This window comes from Cervus canadensis, chromosome 19 (genome assembly GCF_019320065.1).
Source record: "Cervus canadensis isolate Bull #8, Minnesota chromosome 19, ASM1932006v1, whole genome shotgun sequence".
NCBI lineage: Eukaryota > Metazoa > Chordata > Mammalia > Artiodactyla > Cervidae > Cervus > Cervus canadensis.
In genome coordinates this window covers 21,612,890-21,634,926 of record NC_057404.1, presented here as the reverse complement: position 1 = coordinate 21,634,926, position 22,037 = coordinate 21,612,890, and the positions used below count along the sequence as shown (strand labels likewise).

At 37.9% G+C, this 22,037-nt stretch overlaps 1 protein-coding gene across 5 annotated transcripts in view; it reads right to left on the bottom strand.

The window, feature by feature from the left end:
• PPARGC1A (PPARG coactivator 1 alpha) overlaps window positions 1–22,037 on the bottom strand; it is a 718,367-nt gene that overhangs the window by 5,549 nt on the left and 690,781 nt on the right. For all 5 annotated transcript variants that reach the window (XM_043438335.1, XM_043438337.1, XM_043438338.1 and 2 more), the window contains 5 exons: window positions 16,142–17,060; window positions 15,480–15,584; window positions 15,208–15,328; window positions 5,647–5,768; window positions 5,164–5,315 (listed from right to left, as the gene is read on the bottom strand). In XM_043438335.1, the coding sequence (XP_043294270.1) occupies window positions 5,164–5,315; window positions 5,647–5,768; window positions 15,208–15,328; window positions 15,480–15,584; window positions 16,142–17,060 (1,419 nt within the window). The remainder of the gene's footprint in view (window positions 1–5,163; window positions 5,316–5,646; window positions 5,769–15,207; window positions 15,329–15,479; window positions 15,585–16,141; window positions 17,061–22,037) is intronic.

The following is a 22,037-nucleotide window of genomic DNA, read 5'->3' as shown; positions in this document are numbered from 1 at the left end:
ATCAATCTTAAATTACACAGGCTTACACTCTTCTCTTGAAAGCCTAATGAATAGTTTGATTGTATAACTAAAGCTGCCTAAGCAGCTGTTGTTCAAACCATAATCTTTTTATAAAGACAAAAAATAAGTCCTGCTCATTGCTAGAGATTAGCTTGAAATCAGAATTTCAGTTACATTGTAGAAGAAGATGAATGAGTCATTCAGTGATGGCAGTCTGTGTGACATGAAGTCCACATGACCATATGTGTGACTCTTTCCTTGGAGGAAATTTTGAGAATTAAAATGTCTTAAGATCATTCTACACAAACCTCAGAATTTCAGTCTGTGTTTTCATTAGCAAATATTAAAAGTACTTTGATATAGTGGTTATCAAGAGTTTCTTCACTGTGAAATATGGTGGCTGATGCTTACATATATACCAACTTTCATGGGCATACATATGTCACTAGGCACCCACAAAATAATTTTTATTGCTTGAAGAGAGAATGCATCCACCTGTAACTTCTAGGGCAATAACATCCACTTTCTCTCCACTAAAGGAAGGATATATCCACAAGTTGATATAATGAAATTTTTATAGGAATAACCTGAAAACCACTCTAATAAGTTTTAAAAATAAAATTTTATAAATAATAATACCATATTAACAGAAATAAGTCACATCACAGCTATATTCCTAGCACCTAGAAAACTGTGGGCACAAAGTGGAGACTCAATATTTATTGAATAAATGTATTTTACTGAACACCTGCATATTATTAAAAACCTGATTGAAAATATTTGTGCTGAGATCTGGGACTGACTTACCAATGAATGGCAAGTGTATATTAAAAGTTACATATATATTCAGGATGCTGATAATGTAATACATTTCTTTGAGTTAATAAATTGAGTTTGTGACCAACATGTTATTTATTTCCTTTTTCTTGCTTAAGTATAAATTCTAATTTGATCATAACTAATTCCTGATCAAAATGAACATATTCTTAATCCTGATCCATCCTTCTATTTTTACCCTATAGTTCTAATTTAATTTCTGTCTTTCCTCTTTAAGATTTTTCATCAAGCTCTTTCAAATGGAAAGATCCATCTGTTTATAGAACAGTAAATAGAAAGATACACGGATAACAGATTCACAGAAACCAGACTTAAATACTGTCTTCATCATGGTAAGCTTGATCATCCCTTTAAATTCTGAGTCCCATTTATAAAGCTCATAAATAGTAACTGGAATTACTGCATTTTACATTAATAGTGTTGTAATAACCATTAAGTAACCTCAACAGCCAAGAAATGGAGACCTAAATAGGGATATTTCTGCAAAGAAAACATGCACATGGCCAATAGGCACATGAAAAGATGATCAATATTGCTAATTATTAGGGAAATGTAAATCAAAACAATGATGAGGTATCATCTCACACCAGTTAAAATGGGTATCATTTATAAGTCTGCAAATAATAAATGCTGAAGAGGGAGAAAAAGAAATCTTCCTAGATTGATAGTGGCAATGTAAATTGGAATAGCCATTATGGAGAACAGAATAGAGGTTTCTTAAAAAAACTAAACATAGAGTTGCCATACGAGCCTGCAGTCTCACTCCTGGGAACATGTCTGAAGAAAATTCTAATTGGAAAAGATACATGCACTCCAATGTTCATGCAGCTGTTTATAACAGCCAAGACATGGAAACAACTTAAATGTCCATCAGTAGATGAATGAATAAATAAGATGTGGTGATATGATATACAGAGGAGCCTGGCTACAGACCATGGGGTTGCAAGAGTTGGACATGACTTAGCAACTAAACCATTCATATAATGGATTATTACTTAGTCATAAAAATGAAATATTGCCATTTTCAGCAACATGGGTTATCAAACTAAGTGAAGTCAGACCTTGATATTTGAAGAAAGACAAAGATATAATATCACTTATATATTGAATCTAAAAAAAAAGCAGTATAAATAATCTTATTTACAAAGAAAAACAGACTCACAGACATAGAAAACAAACATGGTAACCAAAGGAGATAGTGGGGGAGGGGGACAGAGAGGAGGTAAATCAGTCAGTTGAGATTAACATATGCACACTGCTACATATGAAACAGGTAAACGAGGACCTATAGTATAATACAAAAACTACACTCAACATGTTGTAATAGCTATAATGGAAAAGAACCTGAAAAAGAGTATTATTGTCATTGTTTAGTCACTCAGTCACGTCTAACTCTTTGCCACCCCATGGACTGTAGTAGCCTGCCAGCTCCTTGGTCCATGGGATTTCCCAGGTAATACTGGAGTAGGTTGCCATTTCCTTCTTCAGGGGGTATTCCCAACCCAGGGATCGAGCCCAATGTCTCCTGCATTGGCATGCAGATTCTTTACCACTGAGCCACTAGTAAAGCCCCCAAAAGAAGATAAATACATATATATGTATATGTATACATAAATGTGTGTGTGTATATATATATATACACACACACATATATATACACGTATATATAGTTTCAAGCATACAGAAGCACTTTGCTGTATGCTTGAAACTAACACAACATTGTAAATCAACTATACTTCAATTTCAAAATATCAGAGAAATGGGATATGTGAACTAACTTAATTTAGGAAAGCAAATAAAATTTTTTTAAAATGGTAATCTAAATGATAGGTTGCTTTACTTTTGGTAAAATTAATCAGTATCACAGCATTTTAACACTTTAATCTTGATGTGCACAGAAGCGGCCAATTCTTCTGAGTCCAGTATATGCTTGTTGTTTAGTCGCTAAGCTGTGTCTGACTCTTGCAACCCCCTGGGTTTAGGCACCTTATTCGGCATTCATGGCCTGAAGCACTCAACTTGAACTCTTCAAGGAAGAGAGACAAGACATACAAGATGATGTTCAGTTCCAAAGCTAGTCCCTGGTGTTGATTCTTCCATTTTAAAATAATTTGAAATGTATAACTACCCATTGCCATCCTTTTTTATTATAATTATAGCTACCATTTATTGAGAATCTATTTTGTGCCAGACACTGACACTGTGGTAAGGCCTTCGTAAACTGTATATAATCTTCACAGCAACATTATAAAGTATTTTACAAATGAAGCACCAGGAGTCGAGGGAGTTTAATTGCTCAAGGTCAAAAGCTAACTCAGGTTTCAAAACCAGGCCTGCAAGATTCCAGAGCCAATGCGCTGTCAAACTACACTAGGCCTATACTCAGATCCACTACCTTTCCTGTGATTGTAAGGCTGGAGGGAACTGGAAAAACCTATGCTGCTACAATACACATCAAACATACTTTTCAGGAAATACAGAACCAGCTTAGCAATGGTAAAGTTTCTATTGCCACTGGCGAGGCAGAGAGATAAGAAGAGGGGGAAGCATTCTTCTTAGAAATATTTCAGGGAGGCTCCAGCTCAATTTGGAAGTACTATCCAATCCTCCCTCTACCAGTGATGAATCGTGATCTAAAGGCCCCTCTAGGTAGCTTATTTTAAACTTTAGATGTTTTGAGACACTAGAAAACACCCTGGCCTTCATCACTGAAGAAAATAAGTCAAATCAACTCAAGACTTCAATCTGTCTTGACTGTTTTTATCAGCCAACATTTGAACAAATGACTTGCCACCTTTTATATTTTCATCCCTAGGCTTCTATCTAACAGTCAGCTGCCTCTCCCCTGCTTCATACTATCTATTTAGCTTGTGAAGTGAATTATAGCATATTCCCCCTGAACAATGCACCCCACCTATATCAATTACTCTAGAAGACATCAATTCGGTGGAAGGAAGGAAAAAAACCTATATTTGGTATTTACTTTTTTTCTTTATACCAAGCCAAAGTAAGTACAGATAGACATGTAATAATGCTTAAGAGCAGATTTCTATGTTAATTTCATGATTATTATTATTATAAATTGATTTAATAATTGTCATATGCATAAGACACTGGCCATTTTCCTTCATTATTTCATAAAGGAACATAAAGGCTTATAATACACACATGAGATAGGGACTAATATGGAAAGGAGCAAAATTAAAATTGGAAAGGAAATTAAGATGTCCATTGTGCCATTGTTTATAATATCAAAACCAGAAAATGTGTTTAGCTATGATGGAATGATTAAATATAGTGGTACTGCTCATCAAACATAATACTGTACAACCATTAAAATATACTGGCAAATCATTTTTAACCCTGTGAGTCACAGTGAAAAATGAACTTACATAATGTTAATTGAGAAAAGTAGATTTTTAAAGTCTATATATGTATAATATAACCTCAACTATAAGAAATTCAATGTTCTGAAACAAAATACTGAATAGCACATTACTCACTTGGTAACAGTGGTTATCTCTAGGTGAGAAGCTGATAGGTAATTTTACTATTTTTCTCGATACCTTTGTATATTTTCCAAATGTTACCCCTTGAGTCTGCACAATTTTTATAACAGGAAAGATGAATACTTATCTATTCTTCAGTTTCCTTATCTGTAAAATGGGGATGATAATACATAATATCCACTTCTAGGATTGTTCTGGTAATTAAATGAGAAAATACTTGCAAAACCTTGGCACAGTACCCATCCTATGGAAGCACTCAAAGAATAGCAGGTTTATTTTCTTCTTTTGTTTTAAAGAAAGTATAGTGTGATTTAGCACATGGAATTTTACTTTTTCCTCTGAGTATAATTTGTAGGAAATGCTAACATTTCTAAGAGTTGGTGAGATAATAGGGAAAAAAAGAATAAAACTTTTGCATATTCTGCTCTGCAAAGCAATGATGCCAATGCTATAATCTGTATAAAAGGATTCAGGGTAGGCACAAAAGCAGCAAGAGATTAAAAACAAATACGTGAACACACCAAATACAACACCACACACACAAAGACGCACAAACAGTGAAGAATTCCAGCATCTGGGCAGGCAAGAGAAACAATCTGCTTCTCTTGGTTACCAAAATCTAAGCCCCTTCTGAAATCATCTCATATGTTAAAAAGTTAAAAAAAGAAAAAAAAAAAAAAGGATAAAATCTGTATTCAAATATTTCCTTTAATAAAAGGCAGTAATGGTTTGACCCAATGTGCCTACAGTTTACATATGCTTCCATTTTGAACTCAACATTATGGATTCCTCATTCTACGTACAGTAAAATCCATACCTAGGTCTGCATAGTTAGACTTGAAAAACTGCTTGCGTCCACAAAAGTACAGCTCGAAGTCAGTTTCATTCGACCTGCGCAAAGTGTATCCATTTTCAAGAGCAGCAAAAGCATCACAGGTATAACGGTAGGTAATGAAACCATAGCTGTCTCTGCAACAGACAAAGAGGAAAAGTTCAAAGCCAGTGAGGAAGCATTAGCATATATGACTGTAACCCTTTCCACTTTGGAGACTTTGCTGGTGCCAGCCTCTGAACCACTGCATCCATTTATCAGTGTGATTGTCCTGTCAAGCCGCTAAATACTTATTTCTGGGACAGGAAATCTCAACTAGAAAGATTAATAAATAGGGATGAAAGAAAATAAATAAGGTTCTGAACTCAACATGTCATCTGTCAAAGCATTCCCATCCTGGTAATCTTACAGCCATAATTTTTTACATATGTCAGCTTCTAAACAAGAAATAATCTTGAAGATTCTCACCCATCATCCCGCAGATTTACTGTGCACTCCTCAATTTCACCAAAAACTTCAAAACGGTCCCTCAGTTCTGTCCGTGTTGTGTCAGGTCTGATTTTACCAACATAAATCACACGGCGCTCTTCCTGGAGGGGGAAGTGAGAAGAGACTTTCTAGTTCTGAAGATAGGAAAGACATTGATGCCAGAACCATTTAAGAAGGCACAATCATGCATAACAAGAACCCCCACGGCATGCCAATTAAAGCAAAATACACGCTAAGACTTAACAGAAGACTATGCTTGAACCAAGTTTTCCATTTCTCCAATTTCACTCACTGCATCTCACTCTCTTCTACCTTTTCTGTCTCTGTTCCTTTGCAACATGAAATTTAATGTATTATTAAAAAAATATGTGTAGTGTGGTCTTTTTATCACTAAAGAGCTGAATAATATCTATTAAATATTTTAACAATTGTGATTCCACTATTAATCTTCAAAATTGGTAAGAAACTGACCTGGTTTGCAAAACCATTTAACTTCTCCTTAACTCAGAATTATAATAATAAAACATGTGCATTTTTAAAATTTCTATTGACAAATAACTTATGTACATTACTGTATAATTTTAAGGTGTACAGCATGATAGTTTGATGTATAAATCTTGATATCCCTCAAAATATTGATTCTTAAACTCTAGTATAAATATAAATTACCTGGGGGGGCTTATTAAAATGCAAATTATTGGGGTTTATTCCAGCTATATTAAAAAAAATTGGAAGATAGTGTTCAATGATCTTTATTTTTAACAAGTATACCCCAGTGTCTCTGATACAGGTGGCCCAAAGACAATAATTTTAAAAATACAGTTTTAAAATATAGGCCATTTTAAGCCATGGGTCTCCAAAGAATAAGAGCTATAAAAGAGGCTATAAATTTCACTTTGCCAGTGAATCTTATTTTAGGAACAGATGTGAAGGGTGTGGCCTAATTTTCACAAGTGGAGTCAATATCATCATAATCTTAAAGTCAACAACAATTTATAACCTACAAAACACGGGAAAAATATTTTATAGCCTGAGAATGGATTCATTTTTTTGAAGAACAAGAACACATTCTTAGTGTAAGATATAATCCTATATTTCTTGTTCTAAGAAGATAAGGCCAAAGATGATCATCTCTCTCAAAACTGAAAAAAAGATTTTTCAAGAATGGAAGAAGTTAATACGAATGTCCTTACCAACTAGCCTGTACATCTATCGATGACAAACAAGAATGAAATGAACTTGCAGTTGGAGAGATTTAAGTTAGATGGACGCAGAAACTAGGAATCATAGGACTAAGGCACAGATTTAGCTTGCCTAAGAGTTTTCTCTGGATGTGCTTAGGATATGTTGTCTTAGATGTTAATAAAAAAAAAAAGTCATTTAGGCTCAAGGCAAAGAGATATCCTACATTATTTACTGAATGCATGTCCTTTTCATGTGTCCAATATTTAGCAAAAGACCTGGCAAAGAGAGGACAATCAATAAATGCTTGTGAAGTACAACTGAACAATTCACAGACATATCCTATAATACATATCCTTCCAGGTGATTTGATCATCCATGTCTCATCTTCTTTCATCATATGCAGAACGCATATTTTCATTTTCAATAGGGAAATTACTTTGAGCTTCAGATTGGAATAACCAACTACCTATCTGACGTCTCAGGTTGGATATCACCTAGGCACCTCAAACTAGACCAACATTAGCCAAACCAAACTCTCCAATTCATCTTCTTCTGACTGGGTCTTTCCTGAAATGTTCTTGTATCAGTGAAGCTAACACTATCCATCCAGTTATTCAGGATAAAAACCCAAGGGCCTTCCTTAATTCTCCCCCACTTAGTCCCCTCCTCACATCCAATCACTCGTTAAGTCCTGTGGGTTTTAACTTCCTAAATCTGCCCCTTTGATCTCATCTCCCCCAAATCAAGCTTCTGAACTAATGTAACAGCCTCTTAATTTGGATCCTGTGTCTGCTGTTTACCCTCCTCCAATTTATTTGTTCACTTCAGCCAGAATAGTTTTTACTAAGAGAACAGGATCATGCCAATTAAGATCGAAAACATTTCAATGCTTTCTCACAACATTTAGGGAAAGACTTAAATCATTGACAGAATCTATCAGGTCCTTCTGTCTGGATCTGGGATCTGGATCTGTCTCCATCTTGGGCTTCAGCCCCCACACCTTATTCTTTCCTTTCCTCTACTTTGAGCCACACTGACCTTCTATCAGTCCCTAGTATATACTGGGCTCCTTCCTTTCCTAAGGCCTTTGCATAAGGTACTTCTCCACTACTTGGAATATCCTTTCCACACTGTCCCTCCCTCCTCTCCATCAACATACACACATATTGTCTAGAGTTACAGTGAATTCAATGACTGTTTCCTTTCTGAGACCTCAGATGAGGCTTAGTTCCCATTATAAGTTGCTCTAATAGAACAGTCTACTTCTCTGTAGTTCTGTGCTGTTGTTTAGTCCCTACCTCTTTTGTGACCCCATGGACTGTAGCTCACAAGGCTCCTCTGTCCATGGAATTTTCCAGGCAAGAATACTGGAGTGGGTGGCCATTACCTTGTCCAGGGGATCTTTCCAACCCAGGGACCAAATCCATGTCTTCTGCATTGGCAGGTGGATTCTTTACTACTAAGCCACGTCGAAGTCCCTTGTGCCCAATTATAATTAAATATTAATAGCTTATTTAGTGTTCAATGTCTTCAATGTCTATATTCCCCTACAATGAAAACTTTATGAAAGCAGTGACCATATCAGTCCTGTCGAGTATTTATTTTAAGAGTATACAAAACAAGAGTCTTCTTAATGCATATTTGTTGAAAAATCAATCGATAGTCAACTAATCATTTTCAAGACCTAGCTCCATACCCTTCATTACATCAAAGGCACCCAAGTGTGGCCCTTACTCTCTGAGAGTCTCTAAGACAATGGAGAATGAAAACCAGGTTTGGCGCTTTTATCATAGGAAAAACTTTGCTCAGGTAACTCAGCTGGGTGTACTAACAAAGGTTTCCATGATTTGTTGTTACAGGGTTAAGTGTAAGGATTCACTTTTTTCACTCTGCTGAAGCAACTGGTAAAACACAATTCCTTTGACAGCAGCTATTGAGCCTACGTAACTGACCAGATGAAGCACAGTAGGCAGAGTGGGCTGCCCAATTCACTTCCATGTAGATTGTATGTCTCAGCTGAAGGTTGTGATTGTGTTGTTGCAGAGTACCCCACACATCCTGGAGGTCAATAAATATAAAGGGAGATATCCCGGGGCAATGTTGTACACTTGAACAAGGGAATCATCACATCACATTCCATTCTATTTATGCAGCCAGCTCCCTCCAAACAGCCGAACTTGATGGGACTGTTATCTAAACTTCCTGGCGCCTGCCGGCATGAGTGTTATGCACTGCTTTTTTTTTTTTTTTTAATGAACATTTTTAGGAAGGTTACTACTGTATAGAGGAAAAGGAGGGAGAAATGTAGAAGAGAGCAAAAAAAAACTTGAACCATCATAAAGAAATTGCTCAGCTACCATTATAGGAATACACACAGCCTATGTTCATCTTCAAGGAAATTCAAAGTTAAAGCGAAAATCGACCATATGCACGTCCATATGCAGACATATCGGGATAGTCTCTGAATTGCTTCTTTATACGAAACTATATGCAACAATAATCCTACAAAGAAAATAAACCAGAGGACCTTTTATATCAGATACTGATACATTCTGTGGTAAAAAGAAGACACAAGCTAGATAGGAGAGACAGAAATAGAAATGACTAGTCCACAATCCCTTAAAATCACCTATTTGACTGTCAATCTCTTTTTATATAACACAGGAATGGGACCACGTCTTGTTACCTTACAAAGATCAGAGACTGAATACATGTTGAAATTCTCATTTGAGAAAATGATTAGAGTGTTTGGTTTCCTAGTGTTAAAAAATGAAATTAAAAGGCATCTGAAGGTCTAAAAAGCAAAGATAAAAATCTTCCCAAGACTGGCCAAAATGTCTAGTGAAGAATCGATTATTTTTAACATGTTGCAGTTTTATTAGACAGATGAATAGATTCCATATCTTTAAAAAACCTTAACATTTGCAGCCAATTTTTCAAGACATTAATTTCTAAACAGGAGATGAAAGGAAAAGAAATCAAAATGCCTAATAACATTTCCAGCTTCTTAAAGGCTTGGAGGAACTCTAAACCTTTGGAAAAAGCTCCTTGAAAAATGATTTTCAGACCAGTTTTCACTATCCAGGAGGATGGGACATTTATCAAGGATCTTTTAGCTTCAAGTTTTACAAAAGCTAGTTTGCTGGTGGGGTGGATAATAAAATTGAAGATTTGTGTTACATTAACAGGTATGGTAAATCTTCATTATATCAAGACAGGGGATAAATAAAGAAAAAAAATGACTGAATTAACTGACTTTGCAGTATCAAAATCTATATCAGAAAGAGGGTAGAGCTGCCCAGTTAGCTGGGGAAAACATACAGCAGTTGTTTCTCATAAAAAAATAAGCAATTATTGGTAAAAAGGGTTTGACTAACAAGAAAAGGAAATTAGTATTGAGATTAACATTTACTATATTCTAACAGATGCCAAAGTATTGTGCTTCAGTAAGTGCCTACTACTGTCTAAGGTTGGATAAATTTGAATAAATCCAGATTCGTCTTAGCTAGAACATGAAAGCAATCTAGATGTTCATTGACAGGTGAATGGATAAAGAAGTTGTGGTATATATACATAATGGCATATTACTCAGCCATAAAAAGGAATGCATTTGAGTTAGTTCTAATGAGGTGGATGAACCTAGAGCCTATTATGCAGAGTGAAGTAAGTCAGAAAGAGAAAGATAAATATTGTATACTAATGCATATATACAGAATAAATCTTCTGTATTTGCAGGGCAGAATTTATCTGCAGGGCAGCAATAGAGAAAGAGACATAGAGAATAGACATGGGGAGAAGGGAGGAGAGGGTTAGATGTAAGGAGAGAGTAACATGGAAGCTTACACTACTGTATGTAAAATAGATAGCGAATGGGAATGTGCTGTACGGCTCAGGAAACTCAAACACTCAAACACGGGCTCTATATCAGCCTAGAGGGTGGGATGGGGAGGGAGGTGGGAGGGAGGTTCAAAAGGGAGGGGATGTATGTATACCTATGTGTGATTCATACTGAGGTTTGACAGAAAGCAATAAAATTCTGTAAAACGATGATCCTTCAATTAAAAATAAATTAATTAAAATAAATATAGATTAGTCTCCTTAAGAGCTAATACACAAATACGAGCTAAGATGCAAGTAAACACCATGATGAGTCAGAAAACATGAAAACTACAGACTCAGAGCACATATAACTACTTCTGATAAAACTGAAAATTTCTAAGTAGTGCATTTATACTCATAATATAACATATTCACCCATATGGAACAGCTCTTGAAAAGGCCTGAACAGAAAATGACATTATTTTCCCCAAAAAGAATAACTATGAGAAATTAGACAACTTTTTTATTTTTTCATTTGGAAGAAGCTGATAATTTCAGGGATGAGCCTCTGTTTCTGGCTCCTAGGCTGCATACTGACCAATGGAGAAGAGAAAAGAAATGGCATAGTCATTGCCCAAGTACATCTGGTTTTGGATTTAAGCACTGAGCCATTTCATAATGTCTAGATTTGCCCTTTAAATTAACATCCTATTATCACGTTTTCTGGCAGGAAACTGTAGAGATTGCAAATGGAGTTGGACTTAGAACTCCACGAGAAATTAGAGCAGTAACAATTTAGACATTAAATACTAAACTCTGGCTTGCAGAGTTCCAATATAACCTGAATTATTTCAAGCCTGTGAGACTGAGAAAAGCAGAGGATGAACTGGTTTCTGAGCTCATTTAGATGAAAACTGGAGGAAAGCAGTAACTTACACAATGACAACATTCAACCACAACATATGATTCTGTGTTACTAATTATTAGTCTTTTCTTAGCTGTCTGATTCGGTGCACTGAGGTTGGTCTGAATAAAGACTTTTGGACACATACACAGTAAAAACCTGATAGATGACCTACACTATCTCCTTCTTATGGAACTAAGGGGAAAAAAAGTCAATAGGGACCACAAGACAAGAAAGCAAAGGTTAACTCTGTAAAATACCTATTACATGATTGTAACATTTTTTTTCATTTCCTTCTGGAGTCTCTGTTTTGCTCATCCCCTGATTATAAAATTGATCTGAATTAATGAATAAATCAGCATTCCACCCAAGATATTCCAAATGTAATTTGCTATTCATTCATGACTTTAAGAGTGTCTTAGAAATCTGAATGAAAATCACCTATATGACCAACTTAGGCAAACTGTCCTAATTCCTTGAACTGTTTCAATGAACGAGTTTTCAAGATAATCTAGCCAAATGAGTCAAAAATCATTGCCTTTATCTCCATGCTCAACTCCATAAAAATACACTTTGCAAACACATTATGGCACAAGAAAGCAGATCATTTTGAGGAAGGAAATCAGTCAGAAAAACTTCCTAAGGGTAACCTCATTAAACAGTTCCACTGTGCCTTCAAGATAGTCTTCAAAATCTTCATGATGACTTACAAGACCCTACAAGTATCTGGCTACCAGGGAGCCCCCCAGACTCACCTCCTGCCTCTCCTGTTTACTAGCGTTATAACTAAATGACTAGCAGTATCCCAATATATCTTGCTCTTTTCCAGAGACTTAGTATGAGCTAAAGTATCTGCCTAGAATAGTTATTTGCAATAAAAATATAATGTACCATATGTAATTTTTAAATTTTCTGAGGCACATTTTAAAAAATGTAAAAAGAAACAAATTCAATTTTAATAATGTATTTTACTTGGCTCAGTACAGCCAAAATATTATTGTTTCAACTTGCCATTTACATAAAAAGTATTAATGAAGTATTTTAAACTCTTTTTTTTTCTTTGGTACTGTCTTCAAAATTCAATCACACAGTGCATTTAAATTTGGGAGTAGATTAATTAGCCTCCTGGCTGATGGCTACCACATTGGACAGCTCACATGGAAGGAACCTTTGCCTTCTCCTCCCTTTAGATTTCAAATCAATCTTACCCTCTCCAGGGATGGCCTCCCTCATTCCCAGGGCTGGGTGCCCACCCGTATGCCATTTCAGTACCTTAGATACATTCTCTATGACAGCAATGAACACATCACGTACCTTTACCAGTCAGTGGACTTGAAGCACCCTAAGGTGTGGAGATGAAGTCTTACCTAATTTTATATCCCAGGTACCTAACATATGGCTCTTGCATAGTCATGTGTTTTCACTTATATTTACAGAAATACCATCTAATTGTCCAACAGGTTAACTGGTTTAACAGTTAAGTCCCAAATCTTTATATTAATCTCTTACTATCTGTGGGTCACTGTGTTAGTAAATAATTTCTATGTCTTAGTTTTCTTTTTTTAATGTTTTTTAAAAATAAAAATAAAAATCTCAAAGCCAAAATTCTCACAAACATCTAGCTAATTATAATGACTTAACATACATCAAGTTGACATTTGCACTGTAATTGCCTTCTTTCAAAGGAAATTGATCAAGATTGTCTTAGTTAAAGAATTAACCAAGGAGCTTGTTAACATCTGTGACACCAAGGAAAGGCAGGGTGGTATCTGCTTCCAAACTGAGGCTAGTGGCCTCAAGAGTGTTTTTGGCTTTGGCATCTATGGAATATAGAGTATATTACAAATGAATCACACTATTGATCTATTTGCAAAGAGCCAAACTAGCAAAAGGAGCCCTCCTTCTCATTCTTCACCCCAGTAAATATCTGGCACTATATTATCTTTGGAAGGAATAATAAAAGCACATGCCATCTATCTATATTTATCTACTCAGCTTTGGTTATAGCTGTGTTACATTTTGTGCAAATGAGCAAACATATGATACAATAATTTCTCTCTTTAGTGTCACTCTTCTGGGAATACACATGAAGAGTTTCATCAAATATGAATTTGAAAACACTGAAATAGCTAGTTACTTACATGCTTACTCAACATGACTCTCTTTGGTATACATGAACTGTAATGTGCCATATTAGAAAGCTTTGTAAACTATATGGCACTCTGTAAATGTGAGTTGTTACAGTTATCGAACAGGCTATTAATTAAAAACAGCAAAATTAGAAAAGCTGAATTTTCCATTTTCATTCATCTTGTTAAATGTTAACTAATGATACTCTGGTAGATCTTAATATTACAGCTAATTTGAAAGTTGAGAAAAATGAGGGAAAGTGCTATAATTTTCACAAGGCCTTTAATTCAGTCTTAGGTAGATTCAAAGTTAAATGGCAGCAAAGCCCTAGACCTTTAGCCTAAATATTCAATCACTTCTCCCTTCTTTCTCCTTGAGTGCCTGAGTTAACAAACCTCTCAGTTAATCTTTTTCCTCCAGCTGATAACTGTTGGCCAATGCTTGATTTGGACTTTATTAGTCACTCTTTTATGTAGGTTTTTCAAGATTTTTTGATGGTTGTGGGTTGTATTAAAGGTACCATATCCATATAACCTTTATAGTTAAAAATCATTTCCCTAAGCCCTGGTTAGCTTGTATGCAAGATGTATCAAAAGCTGATCTTCACTGAAATGATACTTAGCAGCTAACAGACAGCAGTTGCAATGAACAAAAACAATGCCATTTCTGATGGTTGAGCCATGGCTTCCTGGAGCACCAGGTTGTGAAAGTTCTCAAGGCTCTACTGGGGCTCAGTGGGAAAGAGTTCCTTAATCAACTAGGAATGTCTGCCTGGGACAGGTACTGGATGCTGACAATTGGATGACCCAATGTCATCCTATGGTTCGACAAACGGAATGAACTAGATTCCTACAATCTAGATCCTCATCCCAAAGGGTCAGTGGTGTCTATGTGTCAAGTAAACACAATGTCCTACAGTAGGTGGTGCTGAAATCCATGATAGGTTATTGAAAAGTAGCTCATAAGAAATGTGGATGTCTGAGGTGTTGACCCAGCCCAAAGAAGAAAGTAGGGACTTAGCAAATCTTTCTCTACCACTGCCTTTAAATCTCACTCAGACACAGTCTCTCCATGGACAACCCAACCCTCACATCTGCCAAAAAGATGAAACCATCCAGTGACACCTCCTCATATTCCACTCAGAGCACAAAGCAGTAGAAAACAATATGAAAAACTCATCCTCTAGGTCATTGGGACCAGTATACATCTCGCCTCCTTCTATTTTTAGAAACAAAAGTCAAAAGCAATAATGAGCCTCCAGATGGGTGAAAAACAGGTAGTATGCAGGAGAAATACATGGACTTATTTTGTTTTCCAATAATCAGTGTTAAGAGGGACTGAGGAGTCACTGATGCTAAAGCCAAAAGTCTGAGTTCTGCATAGTCTAACAGCATCCTTACCATATTTTCTAATCTATGCCCATCACATCCCCCCAAAAAGAGAGACAGAGATAGAGAAAAGAAACCCTTCTGTAAAATGAAAGTAAGCCGCAGGCTGCTTACAATTGCCTTCTGTCTCTGCCTCTCCCTCTGCTTGGCCCTTTCAGATTCCCGCTTCTCGTACTCTCTGCGGTATTCTTCCCTCTTGAGCCTTTCGTGCTGGTATTCCTCGTAGCTGTCATACCTGCGAAACATAACTTCATCATTAAGTCAACCACCTCCATCTGCACGGGCAAAAGGAATCATAAACTAGGGAGGGGGCAGGGTTTTGGAAAACATTTTGGCATCTCCTTGAGGGATAAGAGGCACGGAGGGAAACGAAAGTGCATCGTTACCTGGGCCGCCGGCTATGGGGTGATCTTGAACGTGATCTCGTGCACAGGGGCGAATTTCGGTGTGTGCGGCGTCTGCAGTGGCCTGACTCATAATAGCAGCAAGATCTGAGAGAGAGGAGGAAAAACAAAAAGGGCATTTGCAACTGCCAGCGAACCCCAGTTTATCGGCATGACTCAGTAGCCCCTGGAATTCCGTCTTAACATAAACCGGCTTTCAGTTCCCAACTCCTAGTGAGATTTCCCAGGGACAGTGTGTGAGCCTCCAGTCGGCTTAGAGGTCTGGGAGTGGTGACATGTTCTCTTGCAACATCTCTTACGGATGTGACTGCCAAACGCCAGCCTGGTTCACTGTCAGCTTTATCTTGCATGAATCTCAACTATTCTGCACAGGGCAGCTCTCCAGGTAATGGAAAAAGTTAGATGAGCAAGTTTCTTACAGATTGCTCTCTCTGGTCTGACTGGCTCACGTGCTGTGCTCAATGAGGACAGATTTAAGAGAAGATGGGAAAGAATGTATGAGTGATAACAATCTCCTTAGTTCCGGTAGCACCAGGAATGTGTTGTTGAGGGGCTGGGTTGCCTATGGGTTTTGAATGCTGTTTTGTTTTTTTTTTAATTCCTGGGGATAGCTTAGGCTTTGGGTGGGTTTTGACAAGGTTTACCTTGAGGAAGATCTACTGCCTGGGGACCTTGATCTTGACCTGGAATATGGTGATCGAGAACACGACCTATGTCGAGAAAAGGACCTTGAACGAGAGCGCATCCTTTGGGGTCTTTGAGAAAATAAAGATTTGGGTGGTGACACGGAATCTCTACACGGAGAGTTAAAAGAAGAACAAGAAGGCGACACATCGAACAATGAATAGGACTGCGTGCCATCCCAAGGGGAGTTCAGTTTATCACTTTCATCTTCGCTGTCATCAAACAGGCCATCCATGGCTAGTCCTGAATTTATAAACATAGGTAGTTTGGAGAATTGTTCATTACTGAAATCACTGTCCCTCAGTTCACTGGTCTTGTCTGCTTTGTCGTCCAAAACAGCTTGACTGGGATGACCGAAGTGCTTGTTCAGCTCGGCTCGGATTTCCTGGTCTTGGAGCTGTTTTCTGGTGCTGCCGGGAGAGACCTGCTTGCTCACCTCCGCGGTCTCTCTCAGGTAGCACGGGTCGGAATCTGTGGAAGAGTGTATCTGCCCCGGCCCGTTGGAGGAGGGGGCATCTTTGTTTTCTAGTTGTCTGGAGTCGTGGAGCTCCTGTGATGTACTAACGAGTACTTCCGTTTTGGAATTAATTGACTGACAATAGTCATGGTCACCAAACAGCCGAAGACTGGGCCGTTTGGCCTTCCTTTCCTCGTGTCCACTGGTGAGCACAGAGGTCTTGCTGAGCTGGGCATACAACTCAGACTGCTCGGGCCCCTTCTTGGTGGAATTACTGCCTTGGGTACCAGAAGACTCACTGTACCGGGCCTTCTTGGATGGTGGAGGTACCACAGTCTTGCAAGAGGGCTTCAGCTTTGGAGAAGCCCTGAAAGGGTTATCTTGGTTGGCTTTATGAGGAGGAGTTGTGGGTGGAGTTAGGCCTAAGATTAAAAAAAAAAAAAACGAGAAGAGAGAAAGAAAAGAGACAGAATGTTGTTAAATGCCAGGATACATTTTCCTCACTTCCCTGAGATTTCAGTCAATGGTTAAAACTCATCGAAAAACAAAGGAAACTAAATTCCTGATGAGACCTGAAAAAGTGACTCTGTCCCCGGAAGCCTCTGTCACCAAGGAAAGACAGATATATGTTGCAAGACTGCAGTGAAAGCCCTGATATTTTGTATTTCAAACGCCAATGCTAACAGGTCTTGCTTCCCAGGAAACATGAGCGTATCACCAGCAGGCAGAACCAAAGTTCAGGTTCACAAGGGTGTCCTGTCATCTGTGTGATGGAAAGTGAATGCAGAGGTACTCGAGAAACTCAGTGAATGGCTTTGGCCATGTTTGTCTGCAAAGAACAAGGGGGAGGATGCAAGAGGGTTAGGAATTTTTGTACAATGAAAGATATCTACCTGTGGTGCCAAAGAATTAGGCAACTTAAAAAAAAAAAAAGATGGGATGGCAGCAAATGTGGGGCAGGGTGGGGATGACATAAGCAACTTCAAAGCAAGTTCAGTAAAATATGGTCTGTGAAGGCAGTGCACCAGACAACTCTACAACCTGACAGCAATGATTCTTTGTCTCCACAGTTCATTAACTTAGTAAACCATGGCTAATGTAGGTATAATACATTCTTGTAAGCATAACTAATACATTCTGTCTAAAATATGGTTCTGCAACAGAAACCTAAGTGAACAGTAACACTAAATATTGCAGTGCCGGCGGACCATTTTATTTGGAGCAGCACATCAGGGTGGATTATGAGGTTGAAGGACTGAAACGAATCCAAGCTTTGGCAACTAGCTAATTAAAAAAAAAGAAAAAATAATGGAAGAAGGGGGGACATCTGTAAATTGTTGCCTTTCCTGCTTTTCTACAGAAGGACAGAAAATTCCATCAGAAGTCATGGTGGGAGACTATGTGAAGGCTGGTTGGCTCTGTCAGTTTCACCCCTAGGAAGTCCTACTCAGCCCTTTCTGCCCAGGAAGAAGAATTGTGGAATGTTTGCAGAGTTGAAGGAACTTTGAAGAAGGGCAGGCTGCAGTTCAAATGACTTTATGCTTACAAGGGAACATTTTAGTTTACAATACACTTTTTATTTAGCAGGATGGGTGAATGCTATTCAGCAAAAAAGAACTTTAAGTCTGCTAAGAAGCCTGGGGTGAGACTTAAGGCAACTGCACATTTCAAGGAAAATTCTACCTTGCTGGAAAAAAAAAATGTGTATATATATACACAAGTAGGTCACAGACAGCCACATGAAGTTTTGGTATAAACAAGAAGACACTGCCTCTCTCCCCTACTTTACAAGAAAGAGAGGAAATTAATATTTTCCTTAAAATGAAATATGTTTACACCAATATTTGGTAATACTTATCATACATAGCTAATTCTCCCCAAATGAGGGAAAGACATGAACAAAAATACAAAGAGGTGTGATTTTGGAAATCTATCCCAGTTCAAAAAGACAGGGAAATGCAAACACAAAGAGAAGCAAACACTGCTCTTCCTTTGTGACACATCTGAGTCTCAGAAATCTTTCCTTTATTAGCAGCCTACCGTATCCCTGCTCCCCCTACTTTTTGCTTAGAGATAATAGAGAGGTAACATGACTGAATGAAGCTCACCCTTCCTGTGTTCTCTCTTTATAGACAAGTATCTTTTACTCAATCTAAAGAAATTCCTATATGGCCAATTTTCTCTCTTCCTTCCCCTCCTCCATCTCTTCCTCCCCCTCCTCCATCTCCTCCTCCTACTTCCCTTCCCTCTATCTTCTCCTCCTCCTGCTTTTCTTTCTTTCTTTCTTTCCCTATCTATCTCCCTCCCCTCTCTCTTTTTGTTCCCTCTACCCTTGGATACGTATGTACCCGCATACATATACACCAATTTCTCTTAATACTACATGCTCTCCTGCCTTCATTTACCACTACAACAAATTTGAAGATACCAGTTCTCAGCAAAGAAATGACAAGATCTCAAATATTTCTCACAGGAAGCTAAGATGCTCAAAGAAATAATGATGAATAATCTCTCTTTACTGAGTAAATAACAGTCAAATATTCCAAATGACATAGCCCTTGAATTAGGGGAAATGACATTCAACATCCTCAAATACAACTCCATAAATCTTTTCATGATACTCTGAATTGGGGTAATTTTTACTTTTCTAATAATTTACTGCCAGGATCACTCACTTATCAGATATTGGTATATTTTCACGCTTATCTCTTTCTGAATGTGAATTATATCTTGTCTCTTCAAATAGATTAGCAGCTCTCAGAGGAAATGTTGCCTGGGCTTATTTTTGCAAAATGTTTCACTCGTTTTTATTTTTCTGGATCCTCCTTTGCTCATAGGTGTTCCATTTCAGTGGCCCAAGGATCACTTGGGAAGCTGGTCAAATATTTTTAATGACACAGTTCACAGACCACTTATGGAGAGCCACAGTCCTGTCGTGTCTGTGTGGCATGTTGCTTTGATCGCAGGTAGATGTATTTTGACTGACATTGTAGACTTATAAAAAGAAACCCCAAACTTCAGAAACACCAAATTAGGCCACTATTAAAGAGAGACTAGTCCTAAAAATAGCTCAGCTATCTAGGGATTTTAAATATAGAAATTCTTTTTCGTCTTGAACATTTGAAACCCTTGTCCTAGTACCTAAGCTCATTATCGCTTAAATAACCGATTCTCAAGTTGCTCTTGGGAGTGCCGGCACCCTGAGTAGTTTCTTAGAGTTAAAAACAAAGCTTTTCACGTCCTTCACATTTTAGATGGGCCGTGGAGATTAAATAGACATTCACTGAGGACCTACTATGTGCCAAATAGCCTACCAAATGCTGGTGTTTCAGGGATTCAGCCCTCAGGACTTCATAAAGAGATCACTCTTTAAAATCTGCAGTAAGTCCATGTTCTTGTGTATCTGCTTAAAATTTACAGAAACACCATAAGATAACCAGATAGACCTTATGAGTGAAAATATCAGGGCTGGTAAGTTTCAATTTGCACTGCTCATTAAAACAAACATAATACTCACTTAGTTGATGGAAGTTATTTTTGGATTAGGAGTAGGTGGACAGGAAAAAAATAATTCAGATCATTCCCTAAACTTTTTACTTTTAACTGAAAACTTCTTTAATTCAGGAAGAATATCCCAAAGCAAGACTGAGACCTCTTGAGGGTCACAAGAGTTCATGGGACCAGAGTCTCATTGAAAATCTATTTCCAGATAGAGTTCCTGACATCCAGAGCAAAACAAAACAAAGTGAAGCAAAAGTGTCAGAAGTATTTTTTGTTTCTTCTAATGTGATGTCCAACGTTTAGGAGCCATGGACAGGACAGGAAAGCCTTTGCTGCTCCTGAACTAATTTGATTTCTCTAACCCCATCTCCTCCATCCAGAAGGTTCTCCCTTGTGGTAGGAGGGCAGTCAATACTCAATTCCTCAATGCCACTACCCCTGTCATCTTCCCACTAATCGCTGGACTCTCAATTTCAACCCACAAGCCTAAATCAACAGTGCTAATGCCTCCCATAACCTCCGGATTATTTCCTGTGTGTTGATTTTCTGGGGAATGTGTACATTTTGGTGTTGACAGTACAAGGTATATTCCATGCTCTCTCTTGAACTTAGCAGGTTTTGATAGATTTATGTGAGGACAGATGGCCATTACAGGCTGAAGGCTGACAAGAGGCAGTTCAGAACATTGTTAACACACTTGCACAAACTCTCAGCAGTGCGGCACTGTGCAGAATGTAATTCAGACTATAGCTTTTTTATTGCTGCCTATTTTCTTTTGTCAAAAGAGCCTGCTGTGCAGAGCAACAAATGGCTGCTATTACCCAGAATGTAATGGGTGTCAGACAAATCACGTAACACAAACAATCAAGAGTATGTAGGTCATATTTCAACAGAGCACAACCTTAGCAATATTTATGATTACTGCATTGAAATGTGCTCTATAATAAACAAGTACCTCTACATCACTCACACTTATGCACTTTTGCACAGCAAATCTGGGGGAAGTGGGACACACTCTCCAGTTATCTTTTTAAACAAACCTTTAAAAAAAAAAAAGTCAGAGACAAGTTGGGTTTGGTTTTGTGTTTCATTATGTGATATAAAACGACTTCCTTTGAGGAGTTCTCTTTTGGGTTGGTTTGTTTAATTGAATGACTCTAATAAATGGCGAGTCCTCAACTCTGTATTCTGTGCTCCACTATCCAGCCAAAGACTTCAGCAAGAATTTTTTAAATACTTTACATAGTCCTTTGGTTTGCATTTGACACAACCTCTTGCTAAATCTGAGACTGACAGTGGGATTTTTCTTATGTTACATGCCAATTCGAAGATTTCTCAAGGAAAGAAAATGAGAAAATGATTTTCTAATTTGCTTAAAAACTTACCAAAGAAGGAAGACTGGGCAAAGAGGTCTGTGACTTGAGTTTATGCACACAGTTTTGGCTTCAAGAACTTGGAGTGGGAGTCAAGGGTGCATAGGAAGGACTTAAACTCAATCAGTATGAACTGTTTCCTGCTACTGTTACTGCTAATATTCTGTTTATAAAAGCTCCCCCAGTACTCTTTGTTCATCCCTAACTTCCCCAGGACTCACTGGATCTTTGCAAAAGCCAGCAATCAAAGTGTTAACCCCTGGCACAGAAGGGCCTGTCCCACACCCTCCTCTGGTACCCAGGCTGGCATGTCCACCCTGACTGAGGGAGCTCCCACCTTTCCTGCTTTTTAAGGATTTCCTGTGTCACTCCTGGTTACTGGGGAACAAACTGGCCTTACAGAAAAACTTCAGAACATTCCCATGACATGTGTCTAATGCCACAACTCTTTCTCATGGAAAATGTAGAGCTGTTATCCATTGGCCCTCAGGCACTTTCTCACAGAGCTGGGGCAGGAGAAGTTGT